At 37.4% G+C, this 21,152-nt stretch overlaps 1 protein-coding gene across 2 annotated transcripts in view; it reads left to right on the forward strand.

Annotated features, from left to right (window-relative positions):
- The window catches only part of ncan (neurocan), a 90,817-nt gene that overhangs the window by 46,553 nt on the left and 23,112 nt on the right, over window positions 1-21,152 (forward strand). For both annotated transcript variants that reach the window (XM_012954667.2, XM_002936332.3), the window contains 4 exons: window positions 155-282; window positions 762-1,049; window positions 5,922-7,013; window positions 11,307-12,977. In XM_012954667.2, the coding sequence (XP_012810121.1) occupies window positions 155-282; window positions 762-1,049; window positions 5,922-7,013; window positions 11,307-12,977 (3,179 nt within the window). The remainder of the gene's footprint in view (window positions 1-154; window positions 283-761; window positions 1,050-5,921; window positions 7,014-11,306; window positions 12,978-21,152) is intronic.

The raw sequence follows: 21,152 nt of genomic DNA on the forward strand, positions 1-21,152 counted from the left end.
ATCAATACAGTAAAACAAATGGGAATTTTAAAATATACTAGTTAAAAATAAATAAAGGCAATATTCATGCAGTGAAACTTGATACTTCTTTGTCAGTGAAATAGTTAAATCCTACCAAAGCCTAAAAATCTCTATTTGCATTTATGTCCTTCAGGTATCCAATCAAAACTCCTAGGCCTGGTTGCTATGGAGACCGGAACAACCTCCCTGGTGTCAGGACCTATGGAGAACGTGATCTGCAGGAAACCTACGATGTCTATTGTTACACAGAGGGACCCCAGGGTAGGATTTGAGGGTGGGGGTTAACACTACAATGACTGGCAGCAGGGTTAGTGGAGGATAATGAATACAAAGGCATTACAATGAGAATTAGCAGAAAAACCTCTTTTACTATCAGTCAGCTGCACGTGAGCAGGAAATTTATTAAGGCTTCTGCCAGCGCTGTTGTTAATCCTCTATTATATTCAATCATCACCTAGTAGGGGGGCAATTTTGCACTTTATGTGTCAGTGGCATGGATTGATTTAAATCATAATTTACAATCTTGGTCAAAAGCCTTGATTTTAATTAATATGCTTAAATGAAATCCTTTTATTATTGTTAGAGTTGTAACGTGTAAAAATTAACGTTTAAAAGCAACAAGACATAATGATTCACTGATTTGAGGTTTTGTTAAAGGGTTCAATTAATATAAATCTCCAATGGTTAATTGTTATGTGCATGCCAATTTACATATATGTCTTTTCACATTTATATTGTAGGTGATGTCTATTATGTTCCTGAGAAGAGCACCTTGTTAGAGGCCAGCAATTCATGTCTTCGAGATGGAGGGATGCTGGCTAAAGTGGGACAGCTTTACTCAGCCTGGAGAAAGGGCATGGACCAATGTGACCCAGGCTGGCTAGCAGACAATAGTGTGCGCTATCCTATTAGAAACCCAAGGAGGAACTGTGGTGGCGAGGAGCCTGGAGTGAGAACTCTGTACCAGTATCCAAACCGAACAGGATTCCCCAATCCTACTAGGAAGTTTGGGGCCTATTGCTTTGAAGGTATCAGCTGAAATATAATCTTTAATTACAGCTAGGGATAAGTGAATTTTTGTGCCAGGCATTGATTCATTGTGAAAATTTCGCCATTGCCAATTTTTTTCACAAAACTGCTGTAAAAATTTGCCTCAACAAAAAAGTTACAGAATCAGGAAAAAGTTGCTGTTGCGTAAAAAAAAAGTTGCATGAGTCAAAAAAGTAATACGGTAGCCGCATTTCGCACAAGTTTCGCAGTTTAGCGAGATTTTCAGCAATTTCACAACTTTTTTGGCAAATCGAAACTGGACAAATTCGCTCATCAATAATTTACAGCCAAACATTAAGAAAACTATAACAGTAGAATATAGACAGATCAACAGATAATTGATATAATGGGTGACCCATTAAAGAATCTTACCAAACTTAACTAACATACATATTAGCACTGGTATGGGCTTTTACATTGTTTACCTTGAGCCATCATTGTAACATTTTCTGGGTGCTACATCAGACAACACCTAACAGGAAATAATGCAGGTTCTTACTGTAATAGAAGGAAGTTTGGAAATACAATACAAAGTTCTGATCAATCATTGGCTGATGTAAACTAGCATGTATGTTTGCCCTTCATTTGTGGGTGAACACAGTCCCTCATGTGAATGGCAGTTTGGGGCTATTTGGGCTTATCCAATGGCACATAGAAAAATATATTTTTAATTAATAGCCTATTTTAAATGAATATATGAGCAGAAGCGGGCCAAGCTGGCTGGGCACCCTAGGCGACCCATCCAGCCACCTCACCCCCACTGCTTCCCTCTCTCCTCCCCGCCCCATGTGCGTGCACAAAAGTACACCCACGTGGGAACACCATAGAGGGGGGAGCGCAGCATTCAAGGCACACTGATGCTGTGGAGGGGGAAAGCAACTGGAAATTAGCAAAAGAGGTACCTGCCTAGCACCCCCCCCGAATATGGACAACTAAATGTGATATATTTTTAAAGAGACCTGCAATATGTGATGGTATAGTTTACCTTTAATTAAGTCCACATGTGCTTTGAAAACCTTTGAAGTTAAAAAGATAACTAAACCCTAAAAAAGAATATGGCTAAAATACCATATTTTATAAACTGAACTTACTGCAGTAGCCTAGAGGTCCAGCATCTCTATAACAGTAATGATTCAGGATTTCAAAGTATTCACAGGATCTCCCCATCTTGGATTTGTCAGAAGTGCCAGTAAAACTGCACATGCTCAGAGTGCTCTGTAAAGCTGTAAAGAAGCTTACATTAGGGGTTATTGCAAATCATCAAGCAGAAAATAAGGGTTTACCTATCATATAAGCTGATGCTACAGGGCTGATTATTAAAAAAAAAGGTGTACGTAGCATATTTATAAAGCTACAGCAGGTAAATACATTTTTTTGGAACATTTAGGGGCAGTTAGTCTTTAAGAAAGTTACATGTGTTCTAAGTAGCATCCAAACTCTCCGTGCCTATGTAAGAGGGGGGAAAGATAATGTGGTTTTCTTTTGCCACTTTTTTTGGTATTAGAATTGAGGATGAGGTGTATTAATATTTTGTTCTGTATTGTGCATACTTGGGATTTCTTTCAATTAAAATTCTGCAAATATATGGTATATTTGTACATTCTATACACCCCTGACCCCTACCAAATGTGCATCAGTGGACTGGCAGATGGCACTTTATTCCAACCCTGCCATAGACTTATGACATTAGTTAAATACTATCGAGATCTAAAGACCTTTCTAACCCTCGCCTAGAGAGCTTTGTTTGGGTACATAATGAGAGATTAGTCAGTCATTTTGTGAATGGCTAATAAAAAATGTAGATGGTTAAGTCAAAAGGTCAGGTCTCTGCTCCAGTACAGAGGCAATGAGATTAATAGCTACTGCATGCTATAAAATGCCTTAGGCATAGCTAGTTTGCAAAAAGTGCTTATGCTTGGACCTTTACCAAAGTTCACTGCAACAAAATCCCTCTCACTCATGTATGTGATTCCTATTATAGCAGCTTAATAAATACACTTAATAGAGTATAATAATATTTTAATGTGTGGTATTCTCAGTGGGGCTGTCCATGCTAGAGCTGCAGCTGAAACTGTTGCTAGCAGCATATCATTTGTGATATCTACAACTATTCCCACTGTTGCTAGTCTGTCATAACCAAAGTGGCCATGACAGCACCTGCATTATCAGGTAGCTACCAAAGGTTCCAATGCTAAGGATGCACTGATGTTGTACCCAGATAATAGATAATTGGTAATTCAAAAAGCCTAATACTTAGAACTTTCAATCCAAATCAGCAGCTGAAGAATGAGGCACTCAAACTTACATACGCCCTCTTACAGTCATACACACGATTACCTTCAGTGGTGCAACTATACAAATAGACATATTTTATAAAATTCACATTGCTATAGTATGCAAATAAATAATCAACCTCAATATAATCATAACTGCCCTTATTGTTGGTCCCCCATCACCACCCCCTGTCCAGACCACCCATTATGGACTGTATCACAGCTTGGATATACTGGTTTTAAATGTTTAAGTCTCAGTGGTCCTTCTTTCCTTAAAAGCAAGTAAGGGAAGAGTAAACTTTTGTGAGTGTTGGGTGGCGTTGGTAGTGAATGTCAGTGTGTCTATTTGTCTATCTAGTTCTTTTATAGGAAAGGCTGATTTCGTGTGCAATTTTCTATAATTCTCAATTTTTATTTCCCAAATTAATAACAAACACTTTTGACAAATTATATTTATATATTAAATGTTGTAAGTTTACTATTAAAGCTCTCATTATCCTACAGAATAAGTAGCAAGTCAGCAGTTGTACAGCTTTATCACTTTTGGCTTCTTGGCAGTGGATCTAGAAACAAACATTAAAACTACAGCAATAAAATTAATTTTGTTATATGCATTAGTGCTATCCATATTATTGAACAATAAATTATAAATGACTTAAAAATATCTATATGTCATTTAGATATGCATTTTTTACCACAATAATTTTTCTATATCCCTACATTAGTTTTAAAACTTTAAATTGTGACCAGAAATAGCAATATTTACAGTGCACTTTTTTGGTTAAAATGAATAAACCAATAAACAGCCTAGATTAGACAATATTTATCCAGGTAGGTAACTTTTTTTCTATAATATGCAGTTCTTCTGTGATTGTTCAAGCTAATTGAGATTCGACAGAACATGTCTTTTTCCTACACCATAAAGCTCATTGATTGTTGGCAGAATAAGTTAACAAACCTAAAGCAGATTTCTAAAGGTAATGATGTGCATAGAAATGTTCATATCTGCAGCAGCAGCAAGGAGCCTAACCACGATTGTAAAGATAGGTGTCTGTCAAGTCCACAGGTAGAGAATGATTTGCTCAGGCAATATTGCATAGATACAGTTTTGGTGAAACCAAACACAATTCTCCCAGAATTGGAGGTACTTAATCAATAAATGTGTTTTTTCCCAAGGCACAATATGCAGGATAGCACAAGGTCACTATACTGTAAGTTCTGCAAATTGATTTTTATTAACCAGAAATCTGACTCTTCTACTGTAGAGAGCGCTGTTGAAGCATCCACCATTACCCCTGTCTTAGCACAGAAAATAAGTGAAGGTGTTGGCATGGGAACAGCTGCAGGTGGCTTGGGCCTAAAAACAGAGAAAAGATTGTTTTAGTAGAGATGCGACAAATCTCGGGTTCAGTATAGAATTAGGCCATATCCAAACCTTTTTCAGCAGAAATTGCATTCAGCCAAATCTAAGTGCCTGTCCCAACCAAATTCGAAACTTAAAAATCACAAGGACAATCACATGATACTAAGGAACTTGTAAATTGTTTTTGCAGGTTACGATCAAATTATTAAATATCCTCTGACTAAAGATGACAGAGACAGAGAATGGTCACAATAGAAATAGTTGCTAAGATTTGCATATTATTCCATTATTTTCATCCGTACTCTATTTTTCTACAAGGTCATAATCATTTACCTGATTAGGGCTTCTATCATATATTTATTGGAATGGATTACTCAGGACAAACGTATTGACTGAAATGAATCAATTTCTTTCTCCTAGGCTCGTTCATTTGGCCTGATCACTCATATGTAATTATTTTTAAGCCCCTAGATCTCTCTCCATATTCAGTTTAAACCCTCACATATGCTGCAATTTGCAATCGGTAACCTTCATCTGAGATGAATAATACAACTCTCACTCAGACCTTCAATTTTTGATTCACGATAAGCAGTTAGTATCCACCTGTTCTGCTTACAGTATCTACTATATTATGAAGGGATCAGTTCAAAATTCCACATGAAGAATTTGAGCAATGTGGATTGATCTAGGAGGTGGGTCGCTGGTCACTGATGACATATGTATTTGGTGACGGGTAAAGGGGAGACCCCACAACAGGGATATTTTTAGCTTTTCGAAATACTCAGGACACAGACCAGTTTGGTTTATGCATTAAAACTATGGAAATAAAATGTATTTAATAAGAATACTCTCTTGAAAGTGCCTTGTTTTTGCTCTGTCCGCCAGAACTTTGGTGCAACTATTTAGTTGAAACAAATCCTTCATATTCTCTTTTTACTCCAAACACACACATTTTCCCTTAAGAGAGATTTCAGAATACTGGTATATGATATTCTGTTATTAGGTGGTATGATTCCTATTAAATAGAAATGTGTTGAGCAGTCAGTTGTCAAATACTGGCAAATTTGTATGCTAATCATATTAACATTTTTCATGTAATTTTCTGTCTGCTGATAAATCTAGTTCTTTCAATTTCAAAATATTTGCTGTTTTTTTCTTTCCGTTCAGCATGATAGGATTCTAATTTATCCTTTTGACATGTTGCCTTTCAACAGCTCTTCAAGCAACAGCCCCCACCCTACTGGGAAATAAACAACAAGGACCAGCCTTCATGCTGCAAGAAGACCGCAGGCTGATAAATCCAGAGCTTCAAAGTCAAGAGTCAGGGCAGACAAAAGAATCGGAATTTAATAATGTCTTGCCTTCTACTGACAGTTTAATATCTACAACAACACATGGGTTTTTTCAAATGGAAGGCAGTTATCCACGAATACTTGGAAGCTCAAAAGAAATTGCAAAAGAGATCAATGTTTTGCCTCCAAAGCAGTTCCTTCAGCCTTCGTCCAAAGAAGAGCAGCTACAGACTGTTACCAGAGAACCAATGGAAGGTGATCGCTTACTTTCTTTAAGGCCAGAAGCATTAACTTTCTGGGGAACACAAGAGACGGAAACAAAAACTCAAGAAACAGGAGAGACAAAATCATTTAGTGATCCCTTGAGGGATAAATCTAGACAGCCTTCTGCTTCCAGGGTCAGAGAGGAAGACTGGTCCTTAAATGTAGTGGACAGAGAGTTAAAATCAAGGGAACACACATGGAGGGATTTTCTTGAGCAACCAGTGGCAGATTCAAAAGAAGAGCTTCCAGGTATTGACTATTCTGTGGATGAGCAAGCCTTAGTAAATGAACCCAGGCCTTTTCCTGAGGATGACAGAAACTCTTTGCATTTAACATGGAATTTAGGTGACAAGGATTCATTGTTCAAAGAAACAGACACTTTTAATGAAGCTGCAACATCAGCCATACCTGAAACATCTGAACCTTCAATATATCTTTCTAAAATGTCTTTACAAAATAATATAACATCACACCAATCCAGTCTATTTAAGGAGCCCGACCAAAGCAGTAAAATAAGGCTTCCCGGAGATACAGGCTCAAGTAACCAGAATATCCGCGGGCTACAGGAAAAAGAAGAAAATATGAATTATAAAGAGGAAAAAGGTGATACACAGATCCATTCTGTCTATGATAAAATGCAGAAGAACAATGTTGATCTTACTACAGAGGCATTTCAAAGATCGGCTCTTCATACATCGGAGTCACAATCTGTTTTTAATGAAGCTGATGGCACCACAGGCAAAAAGACAAGTAAGAGCCTTCAAATAAATCTGTGTTTTGTAAAGGCAACTATATGTCTTTAAGTTTGCTGCTATTTCATGGCCTTACAGTGTAGATTCCAGAAAAGAAAGTCACATGCTGTAATTAGCAAAACTGTCTACATGCACCATTGTTAGTAAATGTAAGCCCACCTTTCTGACTTTAGGCCCCTCTCAGAGAAAAGCAATATCTATGATGGGCTAGATTGAAACTGATAAGAAAAACTTGTATCACACGAAAACTCAATTGAAGCCCCTCAGAATCAATTTTTCAATGGTATATTTTGTTTGATACAAACTTATAAACTGTCCCCAAAAGCCATGGTAGAAAAATATTCAGCTTTCAATTTCAACTACAAATATTACTGTTTGACGGCAAGATAATGAATTTTCTCAATCACAGACAAAATGAACATGTAAATGTTTATGTAAATAACAACACAGCATAATTTTTGAATATGAATGTTGTTGTCGCCAGTTGCCCAGAGCATTAAAGAAGAGTTGTAATTGATATAAATATAAATTATAAAGGATTCTAAATACTTTTTTTACAACAAGGTGTTATTAACTTTTTTTCTTATGGTTTTTGATATATAAATGGGTTACTAGCCTGTTTTCTTAACTTAGCCATGCCTTTTGACTGTGGTGGAATGCAAAGCTTGAATCAGCCAGTAAAGTTGGCCACACACTGTAAGATCTGCTCGTTTGGAGAGGTCCTTAAATGAGCGGATGTTTCGAACAATATGCCCAAAAATCTAAATAATTCAAAAACTACAAATAATAAAAAATGAAGACCAATTGCAAATCGCCAGAATAGCACTCTCTACATCATACTAAAAGTTAAATTGAAGGTGAACAACCCCTTTGAGGCCAGCTGAAATCTGTCAAATCTGTCTTTGTGTTGTTTGCTGCAGAAAAAAATGTTAGGGTGAGAAACCTACAATTAAATAACTAAATGACTGTAAGAAGAAATAGTAAAGGCAATAGGGTTCAATAGGCCATGTACTGTGAACCTTGTGTCGGATTTGTTCCTCACAAAAGGTTCATTAGGGATGAGCAAAATGTTTCACCTGGTACAGTTTTGCTGTGAAAATTTTCACAAATCCACACTAGAATTTAGTCATGTATTTTGTTTCAGTGGAAAAAAAAATGCAGTCTTTTGTGCTAGAAAGAATTTATATTTATTATTATTCACTCATTGCCTTTTACATCAACCAAATTAATTGAATCCCTCGCTCCCAAGATGCTGTCTAGGAGACATGTTTGGAAGAAGCAGGAGCATTTTTTAATATGATGAACAGTTGTAGCATAGTGAAAAGGAGCCTCTCTAGCATAGTAGGGCAATGTATGCAATATTGCAGAGCTATAAATGCCTAAACTGCAATGTTATTTTGCATGTCCATTGGCTTTGTGGAGCTAGATTAGCTCATCACTATTGGCAATATCTGAATTGTGTATAAACTACTGGGATTAAACAAAGAAAAACATTTGTTTTAAGGAGGGACTGTATGACATAGGAGGAGCTAACAGAAGTGAGAGGGAGTGGTTCCAATGGGGGTTCTTACTACCAGCACATACAGGGGTAACAGTGACAGAGTAAATTAAATAATGTAATGATTGATATAGCAATTGATTGTAAGGATTTGGAAGAGACCTAAAAAAAGTATTGCATGGATAAATCTCAAAGGCAGTACCCATATATTTATGTACATAGTGAGATGCTCAGTTCCTCAGGTTCCAACTGTGCACACATAAACTGCCTTTATCACTTGTTACAAGCTTCATTTAGCAATAAAATCACAGTCTTGATTACAGTGCAGGCTTCCAATAATGAACTTTCCACAGTTCCGTGTTTACCTAATGATGCTGGTGGCCCACCCCACACTGGTACGTTCTTTCTGGTTTCTGCAGCTCTCTCCCTGGAATTAATTCTGTCTGCAACAGCAGCCTGCTACATGGCTTGAATAAAAGTCACATATTTTGTTACTTCTAAATGTGACAAATATTATCATATCCACTGATGTGTGTTAACGTGATGTGCTTCACATGCTGCCAAGCACAGTTTGCAGTATGACAGCATGGGGAGCTCACATAAAGGGATATGGTCTCAGGTTTATACACTACAGTTTGCTTTGTAATACACAATTGGCTGTATAATATTTACTGCGTTTTTTACTCAATCTCACATGCTAACACGCTGCTGAGCTGAAACCGTCATCTTCCTCCTGAAAAATGCCTTACTGAGAATAAAATCTTTAATAATTAAGATTACTAGTCATTGTGGCAAGTTTTTAAGCAAGTGCTTTAGGCTAAAGTCAGAATTAATATTCCCTTGAGGAACATCTGGCTTTGGGACAGAAACGTTGACAGCTTTTTTAATAAACACATCTGACTAATCTCTTTGTTATAGAGGAGTAGTCATTGATTAAATGTAGACCACTCATCAAACAAAGAGGAGGGGTGGATATTGAAAGAGGGCATAGAGGCATCCAGGCTTGAAATTAGTGTCAGGAAGATGGACTTGCTTCCATTTTTGTAGGAATACAGTGTATACGAGTCTGGCCTTAACCTTCATCAATCAGCGTTGAAGGAACAGATATATGAGTGTTTAGTTACTACAGCCCTGTAGCTATAAGATTCATCATGGCAAAGGTGAGAGCACCACCACTTACAGCCAATGAAATTATTTTCTTTGCGCCTCCTAATGTAACTAGGTGAATAATGAATTCACAGGCACTGTAACACAATACAATGTAATTCATAATGAGCCAAATATGAGGGATTTTATATATAAGCTACCAAAGGTAGCCTTTTTTGCCCTTTGGACAAGCATGTATTTTGTTTGGCAGTTTTAATATATATATATGTTGTAAAAAAAATGTAAAACGTTCCATAGTTTCCTTACTGCCATGCACCAATTTAAAAAAATCAAGTGCCAGAATATAATAATATTATTAACCTATACTGAACAAAATAAGTGCCAGAAAATAATGTTAACATATATTGAGCAAAGTACTATACTCACAGGGTTTTTATTTAGATTAGCCCAATGTTTCAGTCAGTATTCAGTAGTAATGACCTTCCTCAGGGCAAACAAGCAGCCTTTGTACACAGTGGTTTTAATCCTTTAAACTCTTTCCCTCAATGAGGAAAGTTCGATTTTTTAAAAAAAAATTTTCACCATTTCTCAAGTCCCATGAGTGATCTATTTTATAAATAAATCTTATAAATTATAATCTATTGCAGTTGTAATGCAGTTCAAATCTCAGCATTCCATCATTTACCTCTACTTTTTCCAACCACAAGGCGTATGTCCTTAGAATAGGAAAGGATATAAGATTCCTGGGTGGTACACATTTTAATTATTGAGATAAGGAAATTGAACTGTACCATGTATTACATTGCATTTTTGGTAATATAAGTTCCTGGAGGTTGTTGTTTGCGCTAAAATGGTTATGAGTGCTTCCATTATTGATTGGGGCTCAAGAGAGGTACACTATGATAGAGAGAGACTTATTTATAAACAGTGAAATTGTGCATCAGTTGTAGTAACTTATAACTGTCAGTAGTTAACTTAGATTAGTATATTATGGGTAGAAATTTTAGCTCATCTTAACAAAATATTAACAATGCAATCTGATTTTTTTTGTGTTAAATTTACTGCATTACAAATATTTTAAAATGAAAAGAATCCCATCCCCAAGCAAAATTATTTTCTTCAGCTCTGTTTGGATATGACATAGCAAAATAAAAGTTACAAAATTCAGCATCATACACTATGATAATTGCTGATGGCCTGAATGCAGTCTTCGAAGACAATGAGACAATGCAGTGCTACTGGCGTTTGACCAAGCTATTTGAAGAGATACATAAACCATAAAAATATCAGCAGGTTACATTGTGCATTAGCAAATGTCTAGGAGTTGTATGTTTCAGAGTTCTATGTCTTAAGTGGTGCAGTAAAGCACAAGAAGAAATTATAGAGCAGTCGTGTGCAAGAAATTTATGTTCTAAACTAGTGAACTAATTTGTAGAAGTAGCTATTAATTCAGCTAGTTAGCACAGGTGGAAGCTTCACGTGTAGCAAAAATTTCAAACAAGCTTGAGCAAAAAAGAAAATGTAATAGAATGTAAGGCTTACATTTGACTAGGTAAGGGTTTCTACTTTAAAGAAAATAAGCAGTAATAGTTTCAAAATGAATATTTTCTAAATTAGCTGCTTGTTCTAGGTGAGATGATCCAGTTCTTGCTTCCAAACCTAACTCCTCTGTCCTTTATGTCACAGGGCTGAATGAACAGCGAGAAGACAAGGAAATGAACAGCCGGACATTATTTGCAACTCATTCAGATGCTAATGATGATAATAATGAGCCTGGACAGCAAGAATTTACTGTAATATACAGCAAATATCCACCAACTACAATGGACCCAATGGGCAACGGACAGCTGGAAATCTACTACAGGGCAATGCTTGGGGAAAATCACATGTCTTCTGTTGACGTTCAAGATCTTCCACAGGCTGTCACTGTTCCAGGGGTGGATGGTAATTCTTTTCAAAGTACTACAAGTTCCAGACTGAAAAATACTTGGAGAAACCCAGAAAACATGAGCAAGAACTCTTTTGTTGATGAAAAGGCACAAAATGGTGGTTATGGTGGAACTGAGAAAATGATTGTTAATAATACATCCAAAACTGAGATTCTGCCAACAACAGAAAATATTGAGAGTTTTTCTGGAGATTCAAAGGAAAAAGATGAGAATAGCCTGCTTAACCAATCATTACCCAAACCTTCTGTTGTAACCCAGATCTCTGATGACTTTTATTTCCCAACTGTAGACCATCCCAATATTGAAGCAAAATCCATTATAAGGGACAGAGCAATTAAGCCACATGAGAATGGGGAGCAATATCCTAGTTTCCAAGAAAGACAAGGCAAAGAAAGGACCTTCTCTGCTAAGCTGGCATCCACTTTCAAAAAAATAATGGCTCAATTAGAAACAAAGGAGGTTATCTCTAAGGAGCTTAATGTCTCAGATGCAAGTATTACTGACAGTGCCTTTAGGAAACAGGAACCTGGCATGCTAAACACAGTGCATCCGCCTGATAATGACAGCTATCCCCCAGAGGAAAAAGTGAAAACAGCAGAAATGACAACTCAGTATTTGATCAACATGAATAGTATACAGAACACTGAGTCAGAAGGATGGAGAATAGATAAAGCCTTGTCAAAGCCATCATTTCCATTCACTACAGACATGACAATGAACTCAGATAACCTACAGAAACTTACACCCACTACAGAGAGAGTGGAACTTATTATGGCCACTGTAAACCCTAGAAACGAGAAAGCTGTTGCTTATAATTTGCTTGATCATCAAACTTCTGTCAGTGCTTTACAGCTCAGCCCAGACAGGGGCCAGAATAATTCAGAATTTACAAATCAGACAAAACCAATCTCGACACAAGATTCCAATAATACAGTTGCAGCTGATGAGTATATACAAGAGTTAGTAGACAAGACACATAGCTTGAGTACAGCTGCAGAGAACACCATTAAGCTTGCACAGACAACTAGTGACTCATTTCCTAGAGTAATTACTGAGAGAAACAACTTGGAGGAAGATGCTTTTGGAACACCAATTTCTCCTACTATTGTTTGGTCAAATACAACACCATTAGAATCTGCTGGGTGGTCATCGATACTAAATAATAAATACAGTAAGCAAACCTCCCCTACAGCTGTACCTTCTGTAGATGAAACAGACCACCATGGGCATGTTTCCTTGTCACCATCTCAGAAAGAGGACTATTCCACCTTAGACTCACTATTAGGGTACCTAGGAAACACAGAAGCACCTGAAATAGAAGAGGCATCATTTCATGAAAAAGACTTGGGAAGTGGATTAGATGAAGATAGTTCCCTATGGATGATTGAAGATCACACAAGCACACAAGGTAATTCTAGTCTTTGTAGTATATGAGAGGCGAACATCAATCCGCTGAGTGTTCAATCTCCTGTCTGCTTTGTTCTGATATTATTACTCAGTACAACAGCACAAGAGACAGGAAAGGAGGACTTAGTAAATATTGTAAAGATATATATTTTTTTACCTGACAATATAAACACTGATTCTCATATATTACTCCTCTACATTACAAGCGTAATAAACATAGGTGCCCTGGGTATTAAAGGTGACAGCCTAGCAGCACACAGCATAGCAGTATTTATTTGGTTTCATCCACTGGAAGATAAAACGATAATACTGTAATTAAACTTATGATTTTCTGGGGCCATTAATTTTCACGGTGTGATTAAAATTCAATATGCATAAGACCTTAGTTACAAAAAATGGCAAAAATGTATAAAATAGTTGTGTACTGTCCCAAGAAACTATTTGCTTTCAAATAAGGAAAATGGTTAACAATCTCACAAAATCTTCCATACAACTAAGTGACCGTGGCAGTCTTGTTTCTATGGTAACTGTGCATATTCATTGCCCTCTGCCAAAGCAAGAAGGAAAATGTTTCAGCAGTATTCTGTTAATGAGGCCCAGCGAGCCCATTCAGAGCCTGCTATAGATTTAATAAGGGTTTTGTTTAGTAATTCCAAATCAAATACTTCATTTTCATCAAGAGAGTTCAGACCTCCACATGTCTTTTACAAAATGATATTCAGAGGACAGTGATTTACTCTAATTTAAAGCTACTAGTCTAGATAGGACTTGGGTTTGTTACACATTTGGTGTAAAACATATGTTCTATGTGTGTGTCTGTCTCACATGAAAGCTTTTGCTGTTCATAGTAGACTCACTTTCCATTTTATGTTTCCCATTCACAACAGACTTCTCCTCTGTTATTATCTGCTAATAAGAGCAAGAATCTAACTGGTGGGTTTTCACATCCCTTATTCCAGATATCTCCATCCAAAGCAATTTGTGGCATTACTCACCCTTTACATATGTTAATGCTGCAGAGACTGGTTTGTGTTAGGATTCATAAGGACTAACATCATGAATAATCAGATCATCAAACAATCTTTTTAGCATCAGCATTAGTGTTACATTTTCTTAGGGTGTTGACAGAAGGCATTTTTGCTGCAGTTGCTATATACAGTATATTCAATGAAACTGCATCAGAATATTTTTGAATGGCATCGTGTGTCCTCCCCAATAAAGTAAAAGGATGTAAAGCTTTGCCTTTGACAGTTCCTGCAGCAATAAAAGATGACATAGGGATTAATTCCTTCTGTAGGACTGGCAGCGCCAACATGTAATGCTTTTGTCCCTGCAATGATAGATTGAATATAGATAGTAGTGGCCTAGTGCCAGCTAGTCCAATTCATAAAAGGGTGTCTGTGTTTCTTTATGTACATACTTTTTTTTACAAGTTACCTATGTTAGGCTTTCCCAACTTTCCAAATATATTTGTAATTCCTTAAAAAAATTTCAGACTGCTTTATGGAGACAGGCTGTTTTGGATTGTGTAGAAAAGTCAATTACACGTATCAGACAAAAGCCCCTGTGTAACACCCAAAAATCAAAATCACACTAAGGTTCATTTAATGACAGTGGGTCAGGGTACAAAGAACAAAAAACGGTTGCAAACTGCAATATTTGTCACACTTTGCACCCTGTCCCACTGTCAGCACTGGCAAGAGATATAAATGGCCCAGCACAGCATCTAGCTGTTTAGGATGTCTGGTCCAGCAACCTTTCTCTTCCAACAATTAATTTTTAATTGGTCTTCAGAATGGAATCCCATCCACTGCTTTGAGGCCCGTTTGTGGAATAGCCCCACACTTTGCACTTTTATATTGCTTTCTTCTCCAGATTTCCATTCTCCATTCATTTGTGTATCTTTCTCTCTCGCTCCAGAATTCCATTTATCACTGTCTGAGGCACAAATAGAGCATTCACACCACATGGCTGCCCCCACTTCTTGCAGCTCCTTTGTTTCTGATGAAAAAGAAGACAAATAACCCTTTAACTCCCTTTACACTTGATTCCATCTATTCATGAAGAGACCTTTAAACCTTTCCATTCACCTGGGGAAGGGTTGGGGGGCTGTCAAACTACTTACTAAGCTCCAGCTGATGCCACAAGGTTTTAAAATGACTCTGCCACTGTCAGGTTTACAAGGCTACAGGCAACATCTGTGACAGAATGCATTACAGAAAGCTCTATTGAAAAGCCTGAAAACAGATCTAATGTCAAATGTATTGATTATAGAGGGCGTTTAAAGGGGTGTGAAATGTGTTCCTCAGCTCAAGGTGGCAAAGAGATACTGGCTTTTCTACAATCATTTTCTTTGAGTTCAGTAAAAAAAACAAAAAAAAAACCCCACACTAATGTATTTGTTGAAAGGATAATTTTGCTTGTGCAGCACCACTAATTAAAATATCAGCACTTCTTCCGGAGCAGTAAAACCTTCTGTTTTTTTGTGGCTCTGTAACTCTAGAGCAGCCAGAACATCAATATTTAAAGTGCTTTATGTATTGCCTAAAGCTGGCAAATTTAAACTGGTTATTCAACCCCTTCAGATTTAGCAGCTTATCTGGAAGACCAAATATCTATCTGAGGGGGCGAAAATCCCATTGGGCATAGACTGCATTGTCATGTTGAGGTGGTGCTCTCCCAATGGCAGCCAAATGATAAGGTAGCCAAATCATGGGCTTTTCATAGTTTAGCCATGTGCCTCTGAGGCAACAAATAGCTAAGGCTAGTGAGAGAAGGGAACATTCCCTGTGAGAAAGTCTATCAAGATGCAGCCAGTTAACCTGTTTGTGGACATGCACACAAACAAGTCACAGATGAGACTTATTTGTCTTAAAACTCCAAGCAACAATTTCATAGCAATACTTCTCAGTCCCTGAAAATACGTAGACAGCTCTGAATCTGGATAGTGAGAAGCAACTATTCATTGTATAGATGTCCATACACTGGTCAGTCTATATGGAATCATCAGCCCACAGACCACTTTCCCATTGTTCTGTTCATTCCATAACATAACAGACCATTTACAGTCTGACAGAATTGCAGTTTGCACTTTCAAAACAGTCCCCTGAGCTGGCCTACATACCTAAATGGTTGAATAGTATGGCTGAAATCAGCTATATTGAAAACAGAAATCTGGGTATGTATGGCTTAAACCTGCATGTCTTCTACCTGAAATTGTCTCACTGGTACTGTGCCAATTCAACAGAGTCCTCAGTACAGCACCATTTGCTAATGATGACCCATTTTTATCATCAATGCCTATGTTCAAGGACTATTTTTATTGAAAACAAAAAGCACACATTTAATCAAGGCACACCATCAAAGGAACAATAAAATCCATTTTTATTTAGATCACTCTAAGGGGCACATTTACTAACCCACGAATCCGAATTGGAAAAATTCCGATTGGAAAACGAACATTTTGCAACTTTTTCATATTTTTTGAGATTTTTTCGGCGCCTTTACGACTTTTCGGAAATTGTCGCGACTTTTTTGTTACCAATACGATTTGCGCGAAAAAACGCAAGTTTTTCATAGCCATTACCATTCGCTCGTATCTTGTCACGACTTTTTCGTATTGAGCGCTCGTAAGCGGCGGGCGAAACTTTCAGACTTAGCATAATTTTGGAAGCCTCCCATAGGACTCAATGGCACCCTGCAGCTCCAACCTGGCCCAAGAAAAGTCACCATACTGAAGCTTGAATGAATCCGAATCTTTCGTACTCGGCGCGAAGGCTACGAAAAAGTCGGGACTTTTCGCGCAAGTAGTAACGCTACAAAAAAATCGCCAGATTTTGCACAACATTCGGAATGGCAACGAAAAAGTCGCGTCAATTTACCGAAAAATCGCCAAATACCGATCATTACGAAAAAAACGCAATCGGACGCATTCGGCCCGTTCGTGAGAAAGTAAATGTGCCCCTAAAAGTCGGTTAAAATAACGTACAAGGGGAAACTGGAAAAGTTAAAATCAAAAACGCTGTGTTTGTTAGGATTGATAATGTTTCACATTCAGTGGTTACAAGCCACATTAATATGTTACAACTGCAGCAAATATGTAGCAGCTTAGGGACTGGACACCACTGCTATGATTGCAACTCAGGGACTCAAGCTGTTATATTGAAGCTGGGAGTAAGGATGATCGTGTTAAATTGTTTGCACCTACAGATCAGCAGACATTAGGAACCATTCATGGAGCACAAAATATTTATCATTATTGTGCTGTTTTTCAAGGTAGGTTACCTTGCCAATGCTGGAATTAAAATAATAGTTCATTTATTCAAAGAGGAAAGAGTCATGAAACATACAAGCTGTTGAATAGAAACCTTGCTGGTGAAACTGAAAACAATTCTGCATGGATGGCAATATTTAGAGATTTTGCTGATGCTTTGTCAATGTTTTGTCAAAGTGCAGTTGCCACTAGCAACCAATTAGCAATTTGATTTTTCTACTCCAAGTTGGAAAATTTAAAGCAAAGCCCTAACTGGTTGCTACTGTCAGAGCATGGGGTGTAGTTGAGATCTATGTGGCTGGAGCACAGTAAGAAACTTAAGGAGATTAAGCTGGTGCATCAGTGATTGTAGACAAAGGAAATGGCATCTCATTATCAGTAGATAATGATAGCGGTTGAATAAATAATTAAATATTCATTACAAACATATATCTTGCTTAATATTATACATTCATTACTTGGAAGTACAGCTATTGCATTATTTAAGCACTTAAATCTCCCCGTGATCTTCTACCCATTCGGCATCATTAATAAAGGAATCATATCTCCTTTGATCAAAGTGGTTCAGAAACTGATAAAAAGAATAAATGACTATAAAAAAGAATTAGATACATGATTCACACTGTGCTTTTATTTTTTTCTGTTTGTGCCTGGAGGATTTGTCTCATGAATTAGCCCAAGTCTTCACCAGCAGTAAAGTGTTGTGGGTTTGTCAACATGGCTTCAGCCAGCCTTGCTCACAGAGGGGTCTATTTACTAAGTTGCAGATAAAGATTTTGATTGACTTAGCCCTGTTTTAAAAATAGTGAATTATTAAAGGATGAAATCTATTAAAGCATAAATAGCTAATGAAAAAGAACACAGTACTAAATAAAATAATTTCATCATCTGATCACTCACTGCAGATTGGGTAGGCAAGAAAAAGGAATATGCATGCTCATCACTATCTCTACCCACATGACTGACCAAGGGTTGGGTAACTAACAAGAAAAATACCCCAGCCCTTCTTAAGACTGATCTTTAAATACTCTAACACCAATAAATAGACCCTAAACTTTTGACATATTAGTCAGATAGTCAGTGAAAAGAGTAGGCCCGCCAACCTCCATTGAAGCTGTCCCTCACATGTTGTTAATTTAAGCCCTCTTTCCTCTCCAGTAAGGAAAAAACACCTATATTTCATGCCAATAAAAAGCCTAAAGCTTAATTTAAAATAGCACTGAAAATAAACATCATTTGTCTACCTAAGTGCAATTTAAGGGAAGCATCAGTCTACTTGCACATCTCTTCCTTTTTGTCTAGCATTAGGGACAGACACATTTCTTATTTACATTAATTAAGCACGTTAAAGAACTTTAATTTATTTGTAAATGTAATTGCTACTTAAAGCAGTATCTGTCTGTCCCTTGTTACCCTCTAAACCAGGGATCTTTAACAAGTGGTTCCTGAGCAACATGTTGCTCACCGCCCCCTTTGATGTTGCTCCCAGTGGCCTCAAAGTAGGTTCCTATTTTAAATTTCTGGCTTGGAAACACAGTTTTACTCCAAGCAGAGCTGCCCGTAGGCCAGCAGTCCACATGGGGCTACTAAATAGCCAATCAGAGTCCTTATTTGGCATCCCCAAGGAACTTTCATGCTTGTGTGGCTAACCAACACTTTTTACATCTGAGCGTGGCTCATGAGTAAAAAAAGTTGGGGGTCCCTGCTCTAAACTGATGTTCCTCCAGCCAAGACTCCAATTTACATAATGTCACACAATATTTACTACCACTTTAATCTATAAATATTAGCCTTGGATTATTTTTTTCACAAGTCTAAGCAAAATGTTGGTCTAAAATAGGCAAATGAAAAAAATTCACGAGGTATGTAATATTTGTAAGACTCAAATACAGCACATCAGACTGGGGTTGTACAGGACCCATCAGGGCTGCAAACCCAAGGGCCCTCTACCTGACACCATCTGTCCCCCACTGTGCTGAGTACCCTTGCACCACTTACATTTTACATCCCTTATCTTCAACTTTGTGGCTGTGATCAGGGGAGAGGGGGCAGGGGGGTCGTCCAAAGCATGGGTTCCAGACAGTAAAGTGTTAGCTCTGCTATAACTTCTTACTGACAAGTTACAGCCCTCTGATTTTCCTGAGACAGTTGATATAACACGCAATCACTGTAACTGATGACAGAGGTATAGGAGTAAAGGAACAGATTTAAAATTAATGGAATGGAACAGTTCAAAGTCTGTGCTAAGAGAAATTACACTTATAGAAAGAAAGAACTGTTAAAGTTTCCCTCCCCCCAGCAGGATTTCTTGCTGACTCAAAATAATAAAATTGGTGTGTGTATATATATATATATATATATATAAAATAGAAAGAGTGCCGCACACACAGGGACTTGATACAAAAGAACAAGTGTTTTTATTGAAAAAAATACAACATTTCGAGCACAACCAGTGCTCTTTCAAACCTGAGAAAGAGCACTGGTTGTGTTAGAAATGTTGGATTTTTAAAAAAAAAAAACACTTTTTCTTTAGTATCAAGTCCCTGTGTGTGCGGCACTCTTTCTATTATATTTTTGTTTTTGACCTGCACCAAGGGCATTTGGACTTGTATAGGGTGTGCTCCTGCCTGTGTACTATATATATATATATATATATATATATATATATATATTCTTGCAAAAAATGAAAAAATGTGCACATTCCAGTCCTCTCAATGATGGTTTATTCTATGACTTTCTGGGTTTAACATCTCGATAATGGGGCTCAGACTAAAAAAGGAAGGGTCTTGACTGTGTGAGGAAGGGTAGGCAAGTGTAGGAGATAGACAGGGACAGCAAAGAGTTAACTGCGAGGCAGCAGGAAGTTTTTTTCTAGTTGCCTGGTCCCACTTGCCCACTTATTGCTATTGCAACAGATGGCCGGCATATCAAGTATCCCAGCTGGTGGTGGTCTTCCGGTGGGCAAGGATTCTGTGTGGGAGATAATTTTGATTGTTATTCTAATAATGTTATTCTAATATGGTAAATGTAAAATGTGGCCTGTTTTATCCCAATCTGGGTGTCCTCATTGTCTTTGGGGGGGTTGGTAAAAAAAATAGTTAAGGAGTTTCAGAAGCCTATTCACTTGATGCACAGTCAAGGTTCTAGACCAGAATATTTGTAACATTTGAAAGCCATGGAAAAACCGTCATTGAGAGGATTGGTGTGTGCACATTTTTTGCAAGTTTATATGCTAAACAACCAAGTGCAGCACCCCCCAGGGAGTGGGAGTTAGTAAATATGTGTGTATGTATATATATATATATATTTATTTTTTTTTTTTCTATTGGGGCCCAAACCTCAAAGGTGGACTTGAATGAAAAAAGTCTGAAAATCACTTTTCTAGATCTTTAAATATAGCAAAGCACTGAGCCCTTAAACATAATTATGTACTTAGTCTAATAAATGTGCACCTAGAATTGACATATAATGAGGCACTAGTCCTACTACGACACTCTTGTTATCAGCAGAGTTTCTGAGGTACCAGCAGCCCCAATGTTGCCCCCATCACCCACTTCATAATTACCTTTTTGGTGTCGGAGCGGGTCAGGGGTGGGCTGCATTGCTATAAAACTTTCTGCAGAAGAAAAGTCATTTTTGGTTTTCACCTTGCCCCATGGCAGGAATGTCCATGCTTGTTAAGTTTGGCCACAGCAGTAAATATGGTTCTTTTCCAATGGCTATATATATATATATATATATATATATATATACCAGCAATACTTAATACTAACTCAACTTTTTTCAGGTTTTCAGCTCCCTGTTTTGTGTCCATTAATATAAACTATATGATCAGCTTTTATGCATGTCATTTATAAGAGTTATGTTTTAGTTCTAGTATTTTAAGTTAAAGTTCCTTGCACA

Source organism: Xenopus tropicalis, chromosome 1 (genome assembly GCF_000004195.4).
Source record: "Xenopus tropicalis strain Nigerian chromosome 1, UCB_Xtro_10.0, whole genome shotgun sequence".
In the NCBI taxonomy this organism is placed as follows: Eukaryota; Metazoa; Chordata; class Amphibia; order Anura; family Pipidae; genus Xenopus; species Xenopus tropicalis.